Below are 22,110 nucleotides of genomic sequence, written 5' to 3' on the forward strand. Positions count from 1 at the left end.
TGATTTTGGAGCCCAAAAAATAAAGTCAGCCACTGTGTCCACTGTTTCCCCATCTATTTGCCATGAAGTGATGGGACTGGATGCCATGATCTTAGTTTTCTGAATGTTGAGCTTTAAGCCAACTTTTTCACTCTCCTCTTTCGCTTTCATCAAGAGACTCTTTAGTTCTTCTTCCCTTTCTGCTATAGGGTGGTGTCATCTGCATATCTGAGGTTATTGATATTTCTCCCAGCAATCATGATTCCAACTTGTGCTTCTTCCAGCCCAGCATTTCTCATGATGTACTCTGCATATGAGTTAAATAAGCAGGGTGACAATATACAGCCTTGACATACTCCTTTTCCTACTTGAAACTAGTCTGTTGTTCCATGTCCAGTTCTAACTGTTGCTTCCTGACCTGCATATAGATTTCTCAGGAGGCAGGTCAGGTGGTCTGGTATTCCCATCTCTTTCAGAATTTTCCACAGTTTATTGTGATTCACATAGTCAAAGGCTTTGGCATAGTCAATAAAATAGAAATCGCTGTTTTTCTGGAACTCTCTTGCTGTTTTGATGATCCAGCAGATGTTAGCAATTTGGTCTCTGGTTCCTCTGCCTTTTCTAAAACCAGCTTGAACGTCTGGAAGTGCATGGTTCATGTATTGCTGAAGCCTGGCTTGCAGAATTTTGAGCATTTCTTTACTAGCGTATGAGATGAGTGCAATTGTGCAGTAGTTTGAGCATTCTTTGGCATTGCCATTCTTTGGGATTGGAATGAAAACTGACCTTTTCCAGTGCTGTGGCCACTGCTGAGTTTTTCAAATTTGCTAACATATTGAGTGCAGCACTTTCACAGTGTCATCATTTAGAATTTGAAATAGCTCAACTGGAATTCCATCACCTCCACTAGCTTTGTTCATAGTGATACTTCCTAAGGCCCACTTGACTTCACCTTCCAGGATGTCTGGCTCTAGGTGAGTGATGACACTGTGATTATCTGGGTTATGAAGACCTTTTTTGTATACTTCTTCTGTGTATTCTTGCCACCTCTTCTTAATATCTTCTGTTAGGTCCCTACCATTTCTGTCCTTTATTGAGCCTATCTTTGCATGAAATGTTCCCTTGGTATCTCTAATTTTCTTGAAGAGATCTCTAGTCTTTCCCATTCTATTTTCCCTCTGTTTCTTTCCACTGATCATTGAGGAAGGCTTTCTTATCTCTCCTTGCTATTCTCTGGAACTCCACATTAAATGGGTATATCTTCTTTTCTCTTTTGCTTTTAGTGTCTCTTCTATTCACAGCTCTTTTAAGGCCTCCTCAAACAGCCATTTTGCTTTTTTGCATTTCTTTTTCTTGAAGATGGTCTTGATCCCTGTCTCCTATAATGTCACGAACCTCCGTGCATAGTTCATCAGGCACTCTATCTATCAGATCTAGTTCCTTAAATCTATTTCTGACTTCCACTGTATAATTATAAGGGATTTGATTTAGGTCATACCTGAATGGTCTAGTTGTTTTCCCCACTTTTCTTCAATTTGTCTGAATTTGGCAATAAGGAGTTCATGATCTGAGCCACAGTCAGCTCCCGGTCTTGTTTTTGCTGACTGTATAGAGCTTCTCCATCTTTGACTGCAAAGAATATACTCAGTCTGATTTTGGTGTTGGCCATTGGTGATGTCTGCGTGTAGAGTCTTCTCTTGTGTTGTTGGAAGAGGGTGTTTGCCATGACCAGTGCGTTCTCTTGGCAAAACTCTATGAGCCTTTGCCCTGCTTCATTCTGTACTCCAAGGCAAAATTTGCCTGTTACTCCAGGTGTTTCTTGACTTCCTACTTTTGCATTCCGGTCCCTTGTAATGAAATGATTGCTGCTGCTGCTAAGTCACTTCAGTCGTGTCCGACTCTGTGCGACCCCATGGACTGCAGCCCACCAGCCTCCTCCGTCCATGAGATTTTCCAGGCAAGAGTACTGGAGTGGGGTGCCATTGCCTTCTCCGTGAAATGATTAAGGGGGTTCTTAAATGTTATTAAGTATAAAGATAGGAGAGTAATAATTTGCAGCATCTTCTTTGAATGGTGTTGCTAATAATGATGAGTAATGATAAATTGTAAGAGGAGAGAAAACAGAAAGAGAAGAATGAGAAGTAAAAAGTGAGCACTAGATAAGTCTATGAAGATACTAGTATGACTCCAGTTCAACCCTTTAACATTTGAATTCTCATTATTTTTAATAAGTCCCTTTTTTGGAAACTACAGTGAACTCAAATCTTGAATCTGAACAAATTTGAAAATCTAGTTCTTTATCTCCTATTTAATAAACTTCCTATATTGCTTAACTAACCTTTAATTTTTGGTCCAATTATTGTCAGATTATTCCTTGATGCTAAATCAGCTTTTAATGGTTTTATCCATATTTTTCACTAGCTTCCATTTTTTTCCAAGAAGAATTTTTACTTCTTGCCAATATGAGCAATTTCCTACAGAATTTTGTATGAAACTATAAATAGAACTTTTAGACATTTACATACTGTACTTAATGACTTTGAATATTAAGGGAAAATAGCTGAATTGTGTATATCTTTTAGTTGTGTACAAATTATTTGTCTGATAAATTGGCAGATGGCGTTTATAATTTTATTTTTACTGTATTTCATCTTCAATAGTAGAGTTGAGGGAGAAAAAATTAGTTATATATAGTTTCCCATGGAGATAAGTGTTTTTTTTCAGACAATGTTTATGAATAGGTTGCCTTTGAGGTTTTCAGGATAATTGAAGAACTATTGTCAAGTTGGCATTTAGTGATCACTCAGGATACATTAGCCTATAATTTCTTAGAGTTTCTATCTGCCATTCTATGGTTGTGTTGGAGATTCCATACACCACCCCTCCAGTTGGTGATTCACTAGAAGGACTCACAAGACTGAGCATATAGTAAAGATCTCTTACAGTGAAAAAATACAAAGCAAAAACAACAAAAAAAAAAGGGAAAACACGTGGGATTAAGTCTGAGGGGAACCACACACAATCTTCCAAGAGTTTTCTGTCATTGGTCACAGGGAATGTGCTTAATTTCTCTAGCAATGAGTTGTTGCAACACACATGAGATGTGTTAAGGAGAAACTCAGTGCCTGGGGTTTACTGGGGGCTAGTCATGTGGGCATCTTCTGTCTAGTACATACCAAGATTCTAGACTCACAGAAGGAAAGCAGGTATCAGCATAAAACATACTGATAGTACTAATAGTTGAGACACAATGAGCCCATCTTATCAGGGAATAAGAACCCTCTTAAAATCCTAGATCCTTAGATGCCAGCTAAGGGCCAGCCTTGCAAGCAGGCCTTTCTAAAGATAGCAGTCTTAGGCCTACTCTGTTAACTCTTTCTCTGCATAATAGTGATTATATTTTATACAACGTTTTTAAAATTGTCATTACTATGATCATCTCAGAGGAGTTTGGTCTAATAGGAAGTTTTGTCATACATTAAGAGAATCATACATTTAAATGGAATCTCTGAGGAACATGTGTTGCCCTTCAGTTTAATTTTTAAAGGAATTTTTAAGATGAATTTGTTTCATTCAGACTTTCATACCTTTAAGAGCAAGAGTACTTTTATGAATTATAAAACAAAATTTTTTGTGCTACATTTAGTGTCACTTCTGGAGATGCTGTTAATAATACCTGAAAATGCCTAAGGTCTTTTTGCTGTTGATTCTTGTGGAAGATGGAATGTTTTAAGAATTTTTGTGTCTTAAATTTTTGAGCTATATACTTCTGATAGCCAAAGTATATGTATAGTAATGAGAAAGATGCTACTAGACTTAAATATTACTGTTTTGGAAAAAATGATAATAATAATTATATAAGCATTTTTTTCCTCATAGACTAATAAAGTTGAAATAAAGAAGTAAAACTAGATTTCTTTACTAGATTTAAAACAAAGATGCTTCTTTTCTTTTATTCTTCTTATGTAATGTATGCCACTTTATTAATGAATAATGTGTTGGATGTGAAGCTTGTAATAGTCAAAATTTATTGGGTCAGATAAATTTAAATTCTTGTTGAAAATTCATTGTACTTTATGAGATTTAGTATTATAAAAATAGTTTTCTTTGAAATAATGTATCTATGCTAATTTAAGAATTTGTTATAGACTTCTGCAGTTTAAGAATTTTTGAAATTTATTATTTATAAAAATTAACGTGATTTTAAAACAAATAATTTATAGTATTGAAGTGGTCCTGCTTCAGAAAAAGGTATTTAAATTATAAATTATGATTGTGATAATTCTTAAATCTCTTTCATATTATTTTGACTTTATTTGCAGGTCCTAATCTACCCATGGCAACAGTTGACATAAAAAATCCAGAAATTACAACAAATAGATTTTATGGTCCGCAAATCAACAACATCTCCCATACCAAAGAAAAGAAAAAAGGAAAAGCTAAAAAGAAGAGGTTAACTAAGGCAGATATTGGAACACCAAGCAATTTCCAGTAAGGCAGTTCTTTTATTATTCTTATCTTTACTTTTGATTTATTCATTTCTGCTCTTTTTTTAAATTGTTAGAAAGTTCTATTTTCTTTTTGGGAGACCCCTTACCTTTATCGCTTGCATACCTTCTGCTATAATTTTGTTGTTGGAGTTTTTAAAGGCTATTGATCAATAGACTTTATATGAATCTTAGTTACTTTACTTTTCCACCTATCAGAAAAGAAAAATTAGAGTTGTTTTTTCAACTAATTGTTGGACATGAAAATGAAATCTCACTTTTCTCTATAAATGATATTTTGAAATTACCTAAAGGCATTGTCCTATTCTGTTTGGGCTGCTAACAGAATACTATAGACTGGGTAGCTGATAAAGAACAGAAATTTATTTCTCACAGTTCTGGAGGATGTAAAGAGGCAGGCAAGATTTATTTAGTGTCTTGTAAAATCCCACTTCTTAGTTCATTGCCGTCTCCTCATTGTGTCCTCACATGTTGGAAGAGGGCGAGAGAGCTCTCCAGGCCTCTTTCTTAATGGCACCAATCCTATTCTTGGGGAATCTACCTTCATGACCTGATTACCTCCCCAGATCCTCATCTCCAGGAATTATCACATTGGGATTCGATCTCAAGATAGGAATTTTTGGAAAACTCAGTCTATTGTAGGCATCAAACCTTTGATATTCATTCGATGTATTTCAAGCATTCTCCTGTGCATTCTTCATTTCTTCATAACAGAATTCCTGTTGTCTTACACATGTAATGCTTGTATTCTTGGAAATGGATGCTCAGAAAGGTTGTGCAAAAATACTAAGGCTCAGTTAGTAGTGGAGTTGGGGCTAGAATCCTGGTCTCTTGACTACTTACACTTTTTTTCCCTGAAAATGATTTTGTCTATGAGAACCATTAGTTCAGGCTAAAAATTCACTGGTTGGGTTGGATTTCATGTGTATTATGTTTTTATTGTCACTTACGCATTTTTTTTTTCTGTTTTTTTTCTTTCTGCTACTTTAGACACATTGGACATGTGGGTTGGGATCCGAATACTGGCTTTGATGTAAGTTATTTTCAAGCCATAAATGTTATAACTCTAAATATGTAGGAATGTCATGTCCTACCTTTAGACTTTTATGCTTATACATTTTTGTGAGTTCTAGTGTTTGGTTGAATGTGCTTATATTCATGTTCATATTCCACTGAGGTTTAAAATCATATATTGTTCTATCATTGATGGCTAAGTCTCTAAAGAGAATTTTTTTTTTTTAGGCTTTATCTACTATAATATGAAATCTCTATGTTTTGAAAGCCAAGAGGAGAAAATTGTTTCTGCAAAGTGATCATTTGAGGGGAATATAAGCCAAATTACTTGAAAGTACTATAGTCACATTCTGAATATCCAAAGATTGTCTAGATCTTTGTATTCTATTGCTTCTTCTTGGTGATTTCGTCATTCATTCATTTATAGCATTTGAGCAAAATAGTTGAAAATTGGTTACCTAAGTATACATATTTAACATTTGACTGATAATCAGGGTTTGGAAAAATTATGTTGAAAAGAAATATTATTTGTGATTAGAATCAAAAATTATTTTGGTTACTTTTTTATTACTAGAACTACAGTGTTAACACCACAATATTAAAAAAAAAAAAAAAACTTTATTTTTTTTCTATTAGGGTATAGCCAATTAACAAACAATGTTTTGATAGTCTGAGGTGAACAGTGACGGGACTCAGCCATACATATACATATACCCACTCTCCCCCAAGGGCTTCCTGGGTGGTTCTAGTGGTAAAGAACCTGCCTACCAATGCAGGAGACATAGGAAATGTGCGTTCGATACCTGGGTTGAGAAGATCCCTGGAGAAGGTCATGGCAACCCACTCCAGTATTCTTGCTTGGAGAATCACATGGACAGAGGAGCTTAGCAGGACAGTCCATAAGTTCACAAAGAGACATACACGACAGAAGTGACTTAGCATGCACATTCTCTCCAAAACTCCCCTCCCATCCAAGCTGCCACATAACATCAAACAGAGTCCCATAGGCTATAGAGTAGGTCCTTGTTAGTTAAGCATTTTAAATATAGCAGTGTATACATTTCCATCTGGCAACCATAAGTTCCTTCTCTAAGTCTGTAAGTCTTCTGTTTTTTTGTAAGTAAGTTCAGTTGCATCATTTCTTTTTAGATTCCACATATAAGGGATGCCATGTGATATTTCTCCTGTATTTGATCTACTTCAGTCAGTCAGTATGACACTCTCTAGGTCCATCTGTGTTGCTGCAGATGGCATTATTTCATTTTTAATGGCTGAGTAATATTCCATTGTATATATGTACCACCTCTTCTTCATCCATTCCTGTCAGTTGACTTTGAGGTTGCTTCCATGTCTTGTCATAAACAGCACCACAGTGTTTTTGAATGCCTCTTTGTCTTGGGCATTTTACAGGGTACTTGGGTTATGAAGAGGTACTTGACCTCAAATTTTTTAATAGATTTAATAATACTTTTTGTGGTTATTTGTGATTATATCTAAATCTTATTTAGGACAAGGTAGAATAGATGAACTTTAGAGATGTATCATTCATGAAGGGATTGGTAAAAATCAAAATAAGATGCTTTTTTTTACAAAGGTAGGAAACAAAAAGAAAACATAAAATATAAAGCCTATTCTTTGTTCTTATCTTTTTCTGTTTTTTATAAGATATTTACTTAGCATATAAATATTCTAACTATATTAAAAATTTATAAACACAAAAGAAAATAATTTCATAAAAGGCACAGATATGAGAATAAAATTTCAACTTGCTGTTGTGAAAAATTGGGGATAGATTTTATAGTTAGCAATTATTTTATCTGTTGTAGCTGAATAATTTGGATCCAGAATTGAAGAATCTTTTTGATATGTGTGGAATCTCAGAGGCACAACTTAAAGACAGAGAAACATCAAAAGTTATATATGACTTCATTGAAAAAACAGGAGGTGTTGAAGCTGTTAAAAATGAACTGCGAAGGCAAGGTAACTTCTATTTCTGTTTAGGCATTCTGACTATTTTTCCTTTGAATCTTTTGAAGTCAGTTGCGTGGATGACAGCTACATATGTTCATGTGAACCTTCCTTAAGCAGAATGTTGTAATTTATGGGATAACTTGTTTAGCCCAGTGTACTGGATTTTACATTATTTCAGTATAACTAAAAAACTTGTCAAGACTTTTCTAACTATTTAAAAGTCTTATATTAAATTCATGAAAATTCATACAAAGTCTTCTGGCTGTTTGGTTTTAGAATAAAAAAGTGTAGTTGCATATTTCACTTAGTAAATGTTAGAGACCACTATCAAAGTTGCATTTATGACAATTAGAAGTAGTAATTTAAATATAATTATGAATTCTATAATGTATAATAAGCATTTTTAGAATATAAATAATGCAAAATCTTTATTTTGAAATAAATTTTTTTCTTAGCTAAAATATAAAACTTGCCATTTGGTACCTGCGAACACAAACAACTTGCACCTTTTTAAGATTTGATATTTTATTTAAATCACCATGTTTTTTGGTCATATTTTAATAATTGTCACAATTAAATATAAATACACTTAACTCTGAGTTTTCCAATATGACTGTTACCTCTTTACCAGTTAATTCACTGGGGGCTACTTTTCTTCCTCCTTTTTGCATACTCGTGATAAGACAGTATAGCAAAACAAAAGCTCCAGATAATCAAAGCATTCTTTTGAAGAATTTAACTAACATTTTAAATTAGGTATTTGACCTACCTGTATCTTTTTCACTGCTGATGTTCATTCATTCATTCATATATTCAGTAAACATTATTGTGTTAGCACTAGTCTCTACTCAGGATATTTAGATACAAAGATATGGTTTCTGCCCTCAGAAATCTTACTATCTATTGTGACAACAGATAATGTAAACAATCATGCAGTCATAATTGCTGTTGTGGAAACGCAATGCTAATTCCACTGAAAATAGTATGATGATGATTTATCTTATTTTGTGAAAAAAAATCACATTTCCAAATTGTATGGATTTTTAATAAAAACATCTGGGCAACATTGTTTTTAAATGCTGCCAAAATAAGTCATGGTTATAATTAGTGTGCAAATGATGGAGGTCTTGAAGACCTAGTTTGTTCTTTGACTGTCTTTTTCTCCACTGTTAACATTCACCTTCATCTTACACCAGATGATGCTCAGGGTCTCTCTGAACTGTTTATAAATACTCTTGGCATTTATTAGACAGTCCATATTGCTGGCCTCTCGCCTGAATATCTGTAACTGAGAGTGGTCTGTATTAACTTGATTGAGTTTGTTTTTTTAAACTTTCTTATTACTGCTTTTTATTCTAGTTGCTTTTAAAATATCAAATTAGGCAAAGTGCTTAATTGAATTACCTAAAAGCAAAGGAAAAAATTCATAGGCATTACAAAAAAAAATACTTGAGAAACTTAATACTCAAGAATCTTAACTCCCAGTGTGGAACTTTTTAGACACCCAAGAATGATTTTATAGAAGATACATTTTTTAAGAGGAAGAATAAAAAGACAGATAATGATTTATTATGGAAATGTTTCCTAGGCAAAGCATATAGCGTGTTCAGAAGTATGATAAAAATAGGGAGAAGTTTATGAAGTTGCCATAAAAATAGGTTTTGTAAGACCTGACTCAAATTTCTTGAAATTATTTTGTAATATCATGTAATCAGGCTTGTAAAAAGTGGAATTATTTTGTAAAATCATGTAATCAGGCTTGTAAAAAGTGGTAAACCTTATCATTTCCAGTATATCTTTTTGTGTATCTGTGCAGTTGTTTGAAGTCCATTAATTTATAATAAATAATCTGCTCTTTAGGTCCACCACAATGGAGTGGTATGTATGGGGATGTTATTTGACCCAGTGTCCTAAATTATGCATGTGTTTATTTTCAAAGAAGCTATTAACTCATATATCCTGCCTCCAAAACTAATATCCAGTAAGGTTTTCTTCCCTTTATTCAAACTAATGTTTGGGGTATATAGATGCTAAAGTAAGAAAGGAAATTTATTTCTATGAGTCAGATCATTTTTGTCTGTAATTTAATTTTTTTGAAATTTTGTGGGTTACCTCTTACAGCACTGCTATTGTTTTTAGTTTTACTTATTATACTTATTTTTAGTGATTGGTTTTTACACTTGGCATTATTTCAATAATCTACATAAAATATACTTGTATTTTTAACATTAATTTGGGGCAGTTCAGATCAGTCACACAGTCGTGTCCAACTCTTTGCGACCCCATGAACTGCAACACGCCAGGCCTCCCTGTCCATCACCAGCTCCTGGAGTCTACCTAAACCCATGTCCATCGAGTTGGTGATGCCATCCAACCATCTCATCCTCTGTTGTCCCCTTCTCCTCCTGCCCTCAGTCTATCCCAGCATCAGGGTCTTTTCAAATGAGTCAGCTCTTCACATCAGGTGGCCAAAGTATTGGGAGTTTCAGCTTTAGCATCAGTCCTTCCAATGAACACCCAGGACTGATCTCCTTTAGGATGGACTGGTTGGATCTCCTTGCAGTCCAAGGGACTCTCAAGAGTCTTCTCCAACACCACAGTTCAAAAGCATCAATTCGGGGCTCAGCTTTCTTCACAGTCCAACTCTCACATCCATACATGACTACTGGAAAAACCATAGCCTTGACTAGACAGACCTTTGTTGGCAAAGTAATGTCTCTGCTTTTTAGTATGCTGTCTAGGCTGGTCATAACTTTCCTTCCAAGGAGTAAGCGTCTTTTAATTTCATGGCTGCAGTTACCATCTGCAGGGATTTTGGAGCCTAGAAAAATAAAGTCAGCCACTGTGTCCACTGTTTCCCTATTTATTTGCCATGAAGTGATGGGACCGGGTGCCATGATCTTAGTTTTCTGAATGCTGAGCTTTAAGCGGGGAGGACTAAACATAAACATGCAGTTGGGTGAAGGACAACTCAGGGAGCTGTCAGTATTCCCATAGATTTCAATCTGTGTTGAATAATATATGCCTGCTTTGCTTAATCCTGATGAGAGTGCATGAGAGCAGTTCTTCAAAGTGTTTCCTGAATTCTGTAACACATTTCTTTTAAATATTAATGTATTTATATTGTTTTATAATTTCTGCTTTTAATTCCCTTAAATATCAAATATCTAGAGTTATCTACTGGTTATGCTTAATTTGACCTGAAATAATTATTTTTAAATATATCAGCTTGTCATTACAGTGTACCATCAAGAGGAAGTTTTTCTGAAAGTTTCAGTCTTCCTTTCTCACTAACCTTTGATAGTAAGAACAGTTTGATTTGTTGTAAATTTTGTGTCATGCTTTTTATTTACTAATTAAATATCTAAGAACTATCATTGTCATTCTGAATCTGGTGTTTGTGGTGACTCAGAGTTTTGAAAACCTATAGGCCTTCAGACTTTCTCATAGTGGTGTGTGGTGTCTGCCCAGTAGACGTTTTTGTGCATGTGAACCTAGCTGATGTTGTGCCATCTCTCCTCTCTTCTCCTCTTAATTCCTTCATATTTTTACCCTGAGATATGGTATATCTTTAGCATACTTTCCTTTTTATGTAGTCATAGTACAGATTATAAAAATAGAAAGGTGGTAATAGATGTTTTCCTCATGAAAATACAGAGAGATTTCCAGTCACTTTTCAGAGAATAGAAATGCTAAACTTGTGCTGTACCCAAATTTGGTACAGCTGATAATTTATTGACTATAAATTAATGCTCTCCCCTTGCCTGAGCACTAATTTAGTGTCTCTTTGAGTGATTATTAGCTGAATCACAAATTATTCCAATCAGTGTGCTTACTCCCAGTTCAAAAGAACTTTATTCTCTCTACTGGAGATTCTTCATTGTACATAGAACATTATGGTTCCAGAGTCCTTAGCAAAACCACAGGAAATGATTGACTAACAATACAGTTTTTGTAGTATAGAGTGAGTCCTTTTCCTCTTGATTAGCAAACAATTAAATCATAAAAAATACTAGTTCAGATAAATATCGTTGCTTTTTGAAATGCAAGCCTTAAATTGATTAAAATGATTATATCTGCTTGGAGGATTTGACGTACTCTCCTATTCAGGGGCTGTACATAATGTACATAGACCATGTCCTCTTGGTTTTACTGTTACCACAAAATATGCTTGAAAAAGACTGGTCTTAGCAAGTTTGTCTTCTTGCTTTGGATCTGGTGAGAAAATTGGGTGAACCTTAGCTGCAGCAGCAGCATGCCTTGAGTGTAAATCATGGGCACTTCCCTTAGGGGTGGCTTGTATCCAAGTAGGATGACTCTCCTGTTTGCTGCTCCATGTTTCCAGTTTTAAAAGTCTCTGTATCAGGAGACAATACCCTTGTGAGCCTTGCCTTACTGTCTTTTTCATCTCATGTTTATGACTAAATTTGATAGCATATTTTATAGCATATTTCCCATGATTATCTCAAATGAAATTAGAAAATAATGTTTGGCTTTCCTTTGAAGTGAGGGGTTTTTTTTTCCTCTTGGAGTCTCAGTGAACTCCGGGAGTTGGTGATGGACAGGGAGGCCTGGCGTGCTGCGATTCATGGGGTCGCAAAGAGTTAGACTGATCTGATCTGATCTGATCATTGCATTTTTGAGCATCTAATCCTATAATTTGAAATTAAGGTGGGTATTTGTATAGACTTTAGAACTATCCATCAGGAATATATTAGTTTGTACCAGTAAATATAAATAGCTTTATTCCTTTAAAAGAAAAAGTTATTTCTTTTCCTACTCATTCTTTAAATTAATGAAAAAATAATGAAGTTTATTATTCTGTAAATTTGTGTATGCTCTTGGTAAAATCATGCCTCTGGAAATGTAATATGTTTATACTTTGAACTTCTCTGTTTTAACTTACACTTTACCTTTAGTAAAATAAGAATGTATATATTATTACTGTCAGAGTAATGTTAATATTTTACTACTAACTTGAATTTTACAGCATTTAGAAATTTTCAGTAAATTTGTTAATGTCTCCTGAATAAGTAATTGAACATTTCAGCTGAGCAACCCACCTCCCTTACTGCCATTACTAGAATTACACTATATCTATCACTATATTATATATTTATTATATATGTATTATGTATTCTTATATATCCTATAAACACAAAAATAGAGGACATTATAAATTACAAATGTAAGTTAGATGACAAAGGTTCACATTGTAAAAGAAAATCCCATGGACAGAGGAGCCTGTTAGGCTGCAGTCCATGGAGTCGCTGAGGGTCAGACACAACTGAGCGACTTCACTTTCACTTTTCACTTTCATGCATTGGAGAAGGAAATGGCAATCCACTCCAGTGTTCTTGCCTGGAGAATCCCAGGACGGGGGAGCCTGGTGGCCTGCCATCTATGGGGTTGCACAGAGTCGGACACGACTGAAGTGACTTAGCAGTAGCAGCAGATTAACTTGAGTAAATTCTAATAGATTATACTACATTAGCTATTTAATTCTGAATATAAATCAACTATATAGAACAGCTAACTATACTTGATTCTTTAAAGAGGAAAAATAACCATTGATTTTTATTTTCTAACAACTAAATTCTACTACTTCAGCGAATATTTTTTCAAGACCAGGAAAGTGATCTTTAGGCTGAAGATTCCCAAATTATTGGGAATTATAAGATATCATAAGAATTATAAGATATCATCTTTGCTCAGATAGCTTTGTAATTAAAATACAAAGATGAGGCCTTTTTTTCCTCATACTGTTGTAATACATGTTGAAATATGTTGCTTTTTCAGTATAATGTTTGTGGGGGGAAAAAAGCATGCTTTCTTTTTTCCTGTTTGTATTTCAGCACCACCACCTCCACCACCATCAAGGGGAGGGCCGCCCCCTCCTCCCCCGCCTCCACATAGCTCGGGCCCTCCTCCCCCTCCTGCCAGGGGAAGAGGGGCTCCTCCTCCACCACCTTCAAGAGCTCCCACAGCTGCACCGCCACCACCGCCTCCATCCAGGCCAGGTGTAGGAGCCCCTCCACCACCGCCAAACAGGATGTACCCTCCTCCACTTCCAGCTCTTCCCTCCTCAGCACCTTCAGGGCCTCCACCACCACCTCCACCTCTGTCAGTGAGCGGGTCAGTGGCACCACCACCTCCGCCGCCACCTCCGCCTCCACCAGGGCCACCACCTCCCCCTGGCCTCCCTTCTGATGGTGACCACCAAGTTCCAACTCCTGCAGGAAGCAAAGCAGCTCTTTTAGATCAAATTAGAGAGGGTGCTCAGCTAAAAAAAGTGGAACAGAACAGTCGGCCGGTGTCCTGCTCTGGAAGGGATGCACTTTTAGACCAGATACGACAGGGTATTCAACTGAAATCTGTAAGTAATCCATTCTTTTCAATCTAGACTACCTATCTTCATGGAATTTTAAAGTATTATAAGATGTCTTTGGAAAGAAATATTTTTTTTACTTTTTCTCGTGGTATTTTTTTTAACCCAATGAACTTCTGATATTTTTAATACCATAAAACGCACACATTTATACCTTTACCTGTGTAACCTATATTTCTATATCAAAATACCACCTTAGAAAGTTCCCTCATGCCTCTCTCCCTTCTCAAAAAGAATCACTGATCTGATTTCTGTCACCATAGTTTTAGTTTACCTGTTATAGAATTTCAATAAAGAGAATATTGCACTGTGTTCAAAATTCATTGTTCTAGACTTTTAAATAAAATTTAATTGAGAGAAAAATCTTTATTAAACTACACAGAAGTAAAAGTAGCCATATTGAAATGAATCGTAATCATTTTGGTAAAGTCAGACTATTAACTGTATGAAAACTAAACTATATTTTAAAGTTTCTGTGTCAAAAATTTAGATTAGTAGAGAATCAGACTCCACAGAGAATTGAAAGAATTTCTGTGGTGATGGCAGATAATTTTGGATTCTCTGAGTTGGATGAGGTCATCATTTAGCCTTCTTCTAGAGCAGGGCTTCCCTGTTGGCAGTGTGAGAGACTCAGGTTCGACCCCTGGGTCGGGAAGATCCTCTGGAGAAGGAAATGGCAACCCACTCCAGGACCCTTGCCTGGAAAATCCCATGGACAGAGAAGCCTGGTATGCTACAGTCCATGGGGTCGCAAAGAGTCAGACACAACTGAGCGACTTCACTTTCACTTAGAGCAGAGGTTACCAAACTTTTTTCTTTAAAGGACTAGACAGTAAACATTTTAGGCTTGCAAACCCATATAGTATGTTACAACTGCTCAGCTCTGCTGTTACAGCACAGATGCAACAGCCGTACATATACTGTGAAAGCAGCCATAGACAGCACATAAATGAATGGACATGGTTGTGTTCTATAAAGCTGTATTTATGGACACTGAAATTTGAATTTCATATAATTTGTACATATCACAAATATTCTTCTTTCATTTTTGTTTTCTTTCAACCATTTGAAAGTGTAAAAATCATTCTTAGCTTTAAGAAAGTTATACAAAAAGATGAGACAGACTAGATTTGGCCCGTGCAGTAGTTTGCTGACCCCTGACCTAAAGCCTAAGCTACCTAACATTCCTACACTTCCTCCAGGCCTTTAGATGTGGTCTCTCAGTTCTTGGAGGAACACTTTTCTGTAGGACTTCAGACAGAAATGATAGCTTTTTCTATGAAGTAAATGGAACTAAAAGGAGGAGATTTTTAATGGAAAATTATTTTGCAGTAGGTAGAGAATTATAATTTCCTAAATCCTAGAAACTGTCTAGGAGGGAAATGACAGATAGGGAACACAACTAATTGAATGAAGGCATTTAAACATTAGCATAGCACAGATTTAAGAAACTTCTGGTCTTTAAAGTGTGTTTAGATCTTTTCTTAACATGTATCCAGAATGATACTTAGATCAGCCTCTGAACAATCAACTTCCCTCTTCCCATTTATTTCTGACTAAAGGTTTCTCAGGAACTGAATAGTTGTTAGCGGGCAGAATTATTGTCAAAATGACCACAGCCCAGATGAAGAGCAGATTTTAATGGGGCCGTCCGTACCCTTTAGAATTTCAGGTACATAAGTTGACCCTTGGACACGGGAGTTATGTGTACAAGCCCCTGGAGCAGTCAGATGTGTGTATAACTTTTGACTCCCCCAAAACTTAATTACTAATGGCCTGTTGTTATCTGGAAGCCTTACAATAACATAAAAATGAACATGTTTTATATGTTTTATATATATATTATACTATATGCTATATTCTTAAAGTAAGCTAGAGAAGAGAAATGTTAAGAAAATCATAAGGAAGAGAAAACACATTTACAGTACTGAATTGGATTTATTGATACTATAACTTTACATCATCTGCTCACAAGATGAATAGTCTGTTAGTACCTACGTCAGTATTGGTCAATATTCTTTTTTTATATATATATATATTCTTATATAATGCTAGATGTTATATGTAATACACTAGACATTGAAAATGAAAATATGATAAATTTATAGTTATTTACAGGTATAACAATTTATATGTTGATAATGATTGCTTTATGGTAGCCTAGTATATTCAGTATTATTGCTTCACAGTAGCTGACCTACATACTAATGAATGAATCATTATAAAATTTTTATGGCATATATTATTACAGTCATATTCTTAATACTGTATTGGAAACATTGTTTTTTTGTTGTTGTTTTTTTTTTCAAAACCACTTACCTGTGATGATGGACAGCTACACGGTTTCTCCAGTTACGAGAGAGGCATACTGTATGGTGATATAATATGGTGTAATCTTGTACACTGTGTCCTACATGATGAATACTTAGGCAATGTTGATATGAAAATATTTCATACAGTTCTCACCATGTAGTTATTAGATTTTCACAAAAAGGCACACTTACACAACAGATAAGTTTATTTTATTAACTGTATGGCATGATCAGTTCAGTTCAGTCACTCAGTCCAACTCTTTGCGGCCCCATGGAGTGCAGCACGCCAGGCCTCCTGTCCATCACCAACTCCCGGAGCTTGCTCAACTCATGTCCATCGAGTTGGTGATGCCATCCAACCATCTCATCCTCTGTCATCCCCTTCTCCTCCTGTCTTCAGTCTTTCCCAGCATCAGATCTTTTCCAATGAGTATCAGGTGGTCAAAATATTGAAGTTTCAGCTTCAACATCAGTCTTTCCAATGAATATTCAGGACTGATTTCCTTTAGGATTGATTGGTTTGATCTCCTTGCTGTCCAAGGGACTCATAGTAGTCTTCCCCAACACCACGGTTCAGAAGCATCAGTTCTTGTGCGCTCAGCTTTCTTTATAGTCCAACTCTCACATCCATACATGACTACTGGAAAAACCATAGCTTTGACTAGACGGACCTTTGTTGACAAAGTAATGTCTCTGCTTTTTAATGTGCTGTCTAAGTTGGTCATAGCTTTTCTTCCAAGGAGCAGACATTAATTTCGTAGCTGCAGTGATTTTGGAGCCCCCCCCCAAAATAAAATCTGTCACTGTTTCCATTGTTTCCACATCAATTTGCCACGAAGTGATGGAACCAGATGCCATGATCTTTATTTTTTGAATGTTGAGTTTTAAGCCAACTTTTCACTCTGCTCTTTGACTTTCATCAAGAGGCTTTTTAGTTCCTCTTGACTTTCTGCTATAAGGGTGGTGTCATTTGCATATCTGAGGTTATTGATATTTCTCCTGGCAGTCTTGATTCCAGCTTGTGCTTCATCCAGCTCTGCATTTTGGATGATGTACACTACATATAAGTTAAATAAGTAAGGTGACAATGTACAGCTTTGACATACTCCTTTCCCAGTTTGCAGCCAGTCTGTTGTTCCATGTCTGGTTTTAACAGTTGCTTCTTGACCTGCATACAGATTTCTGAGGAGGCAGGTCAGGTGATCTGGTACTTTCATCTCTTTAAGAATTTTCACAGTTTGTTGTTATCCACACAGTCAGTGGCTTTGGCGTAGTCAATAAAGCAGAAGTAGATGTTTTTCTGGAACTCTCTTGCTTTTTCGATGATCCAATGGATGTTGGCAATTTGATATCTGGTTCCTCTGCATTTTCTAAATCCAACTTGAACATCTGGAAGTTCATGGTTCACGTACTGTTGAAGTCTAGCTTTGAGAATTTTGAGCATTACTTTGCTACTGTGTGAGATGAGTGCAATTGTGTGGTAGTTTGAGCATTCTTTGGCATTGCCTCTGTTTAGGACTGGAATGAAAACTGATCTTTTCCAGTCCTGTGGCCACTGCTGAGTTTTCCAAATTTGTTGGCATATTGAGTGCAGTACTTTCACAGCATCATCTTTTAGGATTTGAAATAAGTCAACTGGAATTCCATCACCCCCACTAGCTTCTTTCGTAGTGATGCTTCCTAAGGCCCACTTGACTTTGCATTCCAGAATGTCTGGCTCTAGGTGAGTGATCACACCATTGTGGTTATCTGGGTCATTAAGATCTTTTTTGTATAGTTCTGTGTATTCTTGCCACCTCTTCGTAATATCTTCTGCTTCTGTTAGGTCCATACCATTTCTGTCCTTGATTGTGCCCATCTTTGCATGAAAAGCTCCCTTGGTATCTCTCGTTTTCTTGAAGAGATCTCTAGTCTTTCCCATTCTGTTGTTTTCTCTATTTCTTTGCATTGATCACTGAGGAAGGCTTTCTTATCTCTCCTTGCTATTCTTTGGAACTCTGCATGATGATGGCATGATGATTACTTCTACCGCTTAAGTGAAAGTGGATCATCACAAAGGTCTTCATCATTGTTGTCTTCACACTGAGTAGGCTGAGGAGGAGGAGTAGGAAAAGAAGGGGTTGGTCTCCTACACCTAACTGCAGTGATAGCTTCATGAATTTCTTGTTCTTTTTTCATTATGACCTTAATGCTGGATTCATTTATCCTTAATTGGTGGGCAGCTGCAAACCTCATTCTATAGAACATATCACACAATTCAGCTTTTTCTTGTAATGTCATGACTTTTCTCCCCTTCTTTGGAGTACTTCCAGCATCACCAGTGGCACTTGTCCCACGGTTTTATTCAAGGATTGCAGTATTGCACTCAATCCAATGAAAAATACACGAGAACTGCAAGAGATCACTTTTTACTGCGATACACAATTTACTGGGGAGACAAAGTGCTCACACTAGTAGAATCACAAGGAGTTTCAAGTAGATACTCATGCTTGGCTCACTGAATTAGCGACAGAAGGTATCTGCAAAATTAGGGCAATAGTACAGTGTGCACTGCAATTAATCTTATGCAGTTATAATTTAAAACTGCATCTTTACATTTATTTACATTTCTGTTAACAGGGAATGATGCCATGTATGTAGGATTTCCCAAAGTCTCTGTGTGTGCATAAGCTTTAATAAATTCTAACTTCTTACAATAGATTTGTATATACTTTATGGTAGTAAATGGTAAAGTAGACCTGTATCTACATATGTTTTATGCATTCATGACATGTCTAACTTTTTCTTTTCATGAATTTGGGCAATGGGGTTCATCTATTAAGTTTTTTCAGATGTAGAAGATCTTTAAAAAATGTCCCAATACATTTATTGAAAAAAATCTGCATATTAGTGGACCCATGCAATTCAAACTCATGTTATTCAAGGGTAGCTATGTGTATGTGTGTAATTATTTAGTATAGCTGTGCTATTTCATTTTTAATTATACCAATAACATACTTTTCTGTGGATACTATCAGGGACAAAATTAACAAAATGAGTATTTTGTATAAATGACTACTTATTTTAATCAAAGTGCACAGAGAGCAGTACTTTCTAAATTGTATTTTTTTCCCCTTAGTTTCTACAGATTTCCTATAGTCTCTTTTTTAATGGGGCTTCCCTTGTGGCTTAGCTGGTAAAGAATTCCACTTGCAATGCAGAAGACCTGGGTTTGATCTCTGGGTTGGGAAGATCCCCTGGAGAAGGAGAAGGCTACCCACTCCAGTATTCTGGCCTGGAGAATTCCATGACTGTACAGTCCATGGGGTTGGAAAGAGTCGGGAGTGTTGAAATCAGGGATTATTTTATATAGAAATTCGATTTTAATAAAATCCTTTTTTTTCTGTTTTAATGAGACCCTTTACTGATAGGGTTTAAAAAAAAAAAAAAAACTTTTTATTTTGTACTGGGGTATAGTCGATTAACACAATGTTACAGTAGTTTCAGATGAACAACAAAGGGACTCAGCCATGCTTATACATGTATCCATTCTCCCCCAAGCCCCACTCCCATCCAAGCTGACACATAACATTGAGCAGTTACATGTGCTGTACAGTAGGTCTTTGTTGGTTATGCATTTTAAATATAGCAGTGTGTACATGACCTTCCCAAAGTCCCTAACCGTCACGTTCCCTGGCATCCATAAGTTCATTTTCTAAGTCTGTGAGTCTCTTTAATGAGACCCTTTAATATTGATTTTTTTCCCCCAAATGTAGTTTGTATTAGATAAAGTAAATAGTACTTTAGTTGGGGAAAGTTAGTTGCCTTGTGAGGTACATTTTGAAGGCTACCCATCTGATCTCCTTAAAGAGAAGTTTCACATACATGAGAAGGAAGGTTAATTTTGAATTACAGTATATATATTGTCTATTATACATATTTAGAATATGTATGTATACATATGTGTACATATTTATACATTATATCTATGCTATGCTAAGTCACTTCAGTCGTGTCCGACTCTGCGACCCCATAGACAGCAGCCCACCAGGCTCCCCCATCCCTGGGATTCTCCATGCAAGAACACTGGAGTGGGTTGCCATTTCCTTCTCCAGTGCATGAAAGTGAAAAGTGAAAGTGAAGTCGCTCAGTCGTGTCCGACTCTTAGCCACCCCATGGAGTGCAGCCTAATAGGCTCCTCCGTCCATGGGATTTTCGAAGCAAGAGGACTGGAGTGGGGTGCCATTGTCTTCTAAGTTATACTTTATAACTTTATATTAAATATAATATTTAAAATTATAAAGCTTATTAGCAAAGTTGAATTTTTCAGGAAAATATAAGTCTCTTTAAATGCTCTTAGATATCTTGAAATGTGCTTCTCACCTTGTAGTTCTCGGAATCTAAATATGTCCTCAGTTTTATAAAATACCCTTTGATAACTGTTTTAAAGTTTCTTATCAGCCCAGGTTTTGTATATTAGAATAAACAGAAGTAACTCAACTTCAAGGGCAAGTAGCAAAAAGTTTGATTTTTAATCTAAATTTGGAAATCTGTTGATGGCCTATACATTAAAAATGGAAAATATATCTTGCATAAGTCTTCTAAAGCAGCAATTTTGTTTTGTTTTTTTTTGTTTTTTCTTAATTCATTTAATCCTATCCTGGGCTTGATTGTTTGCTTTTTTGGTTTTATTTTGTTTTAAAATAATGAAGTGATTGTAAGAGAGAAAGATTTTCTGGAGAGAGAGACTTTTTGATAAGGATGTATTACTCAGTTTTGCTGACTTTCCTTTCCAAGGTAACTGATGCCCCAGAGTCTACACCACCAGCACCTGCACCCACTTCAGGAATTGTAGGTGCATTAATGGAAGTGATGCAGAAGAGGAGCAAAGCCATTCATTCTTCAGGTATATTTGCATGTGTATACGTATAGTTAATAAATTTGAATATTTGAAGTTCTGTTTCTCTTTTTGTTCTATGACAGTCTTTTCTAGATTTTCTTCCTGCTACTGAATAACTTATTGATATAGGTTCTCAGACTTATTTTAAGATGTTGTCACTGTGACTAGTCTGTTTGAAGCTTAATGGAGGCCATGTCATAACCATAAATTGGAAGAACAATTTTGGCAAAAATGGCAGTTTTGTTTCCCAAACTAGAAGTATTAATAGAATGCCTAGCAAACAACTTCTTAAAAAAGACTTGACATTCCTGTATCTCATTCCTGAGACATTCTTGTAACTTAAGGTAAATTTAGGTTTCCCTGATTTGTAAGAATTGGGACTGAGAAATGAGATAAATTGTATTGTTTCTGGGGTTTGCTAAAGAACCCTAGTTTTTTGTTTTCTCTTTTTTGTTTTTTCCCAAAACATTATTTGAATAAAATAGTTTGTACTTGTGGTTATTAAACATATGCACACCACCATTAAATGAGTATCATTTTTGAAAGAGAGAAAGAATATGGGTTTTGCTACGGTAATGGTGGAGATTTACTGAAGAACATGATGTATTAGATGCAGATCTTTGTTCTTATTAAATCTATTATTTATTCTCTGTGGTGGACCTCATTTCTCCAGATTGTTACATGGAGAGAATTCATAAATCAGATGATTGATATGAATAGCAAATTATTATGCAAATAACCAGAAGGTTGCTGAGCACATAGTAGGTGCTCAGTAAATGTTGTTTTCTTTGTTTATTTCCCCTTAAGGATGTGGATGTCTATGATCCTTTAGCAACATTTGTTTTCCTTAAATAGGCATTTTTATTTCTATACTGTGCTAAAAAGATAGAATAGGCTAATTCAGTCCACAAGTATTCATTGTGAGATAATAAGAAAAAAAGAAAAATCCCTGCCTTTATGGAGCATGCATTCCAGTGAGAAAGAGAGAGATAATAAATAAAACAAATTCGAAAATATGTACTTTAAATAGTGATATGTACTAAGGAAAGAAAGTAAGCA

At 35.7% G+C, this 22,110-nt stretch overlaps 1 protein-coding gene across 2 annotated transcripts in view; it reads left to right on the forward strand.

Moving 5' to 3' along the window:
• The window catches only part of WASL (Wiskott-Aldrich syndrome like), an 81,467-nt gene that overhangs the window by 54,940 nt on the left and 4,417 nt on the right, over positions 1–22,110 (forward strand). The window contains exons 6-11 of one of the 2 annotated variants that reach the window (XM_027539108.1): positions 4,302–4,470; positions 5,478–5,520; positions 7,328–7,481; positions 9,333–9,350; positions 13,328–13,848; positions 20,949–21,057. In XM_027539108.1, coding sequence (XP_027394909.1) covers positions 4,302–4,470; positions 5,478–5,520; positions 7,328–7,481; positions 9,333–9,350; positions 13,328–13,848; positions 20,949–21,057 — 1,014 coding nt within the window. The remainder of the gene's footprint in view (positions 1–4,301; positions 4,471–5,477; positions 5,521–7,327; positions 7,482–9,332; positions 9,351–13,327; positions 13,849–20,948; positions 21,058–22,110) is intronic. The other variant, XM_027539109.1, reaches the window with a different exon arrangement.

This window comes from Bos indicus x Bos taurus, chromosome 4, assembly GCF_003369695.1.
Source record: "Bos indicus x Bos taurus breed Angus x Brahman F1 hybrid chromosome 4, Bos_hybrid_MaternalHap_v2.0, whole genome shotgun sequence".
NCBI lineage: Eukaryota > Metazoa > Chordata > Mammalia > Artiodactyla > Bovidae > Bos > Bos indicus x Bos taurus.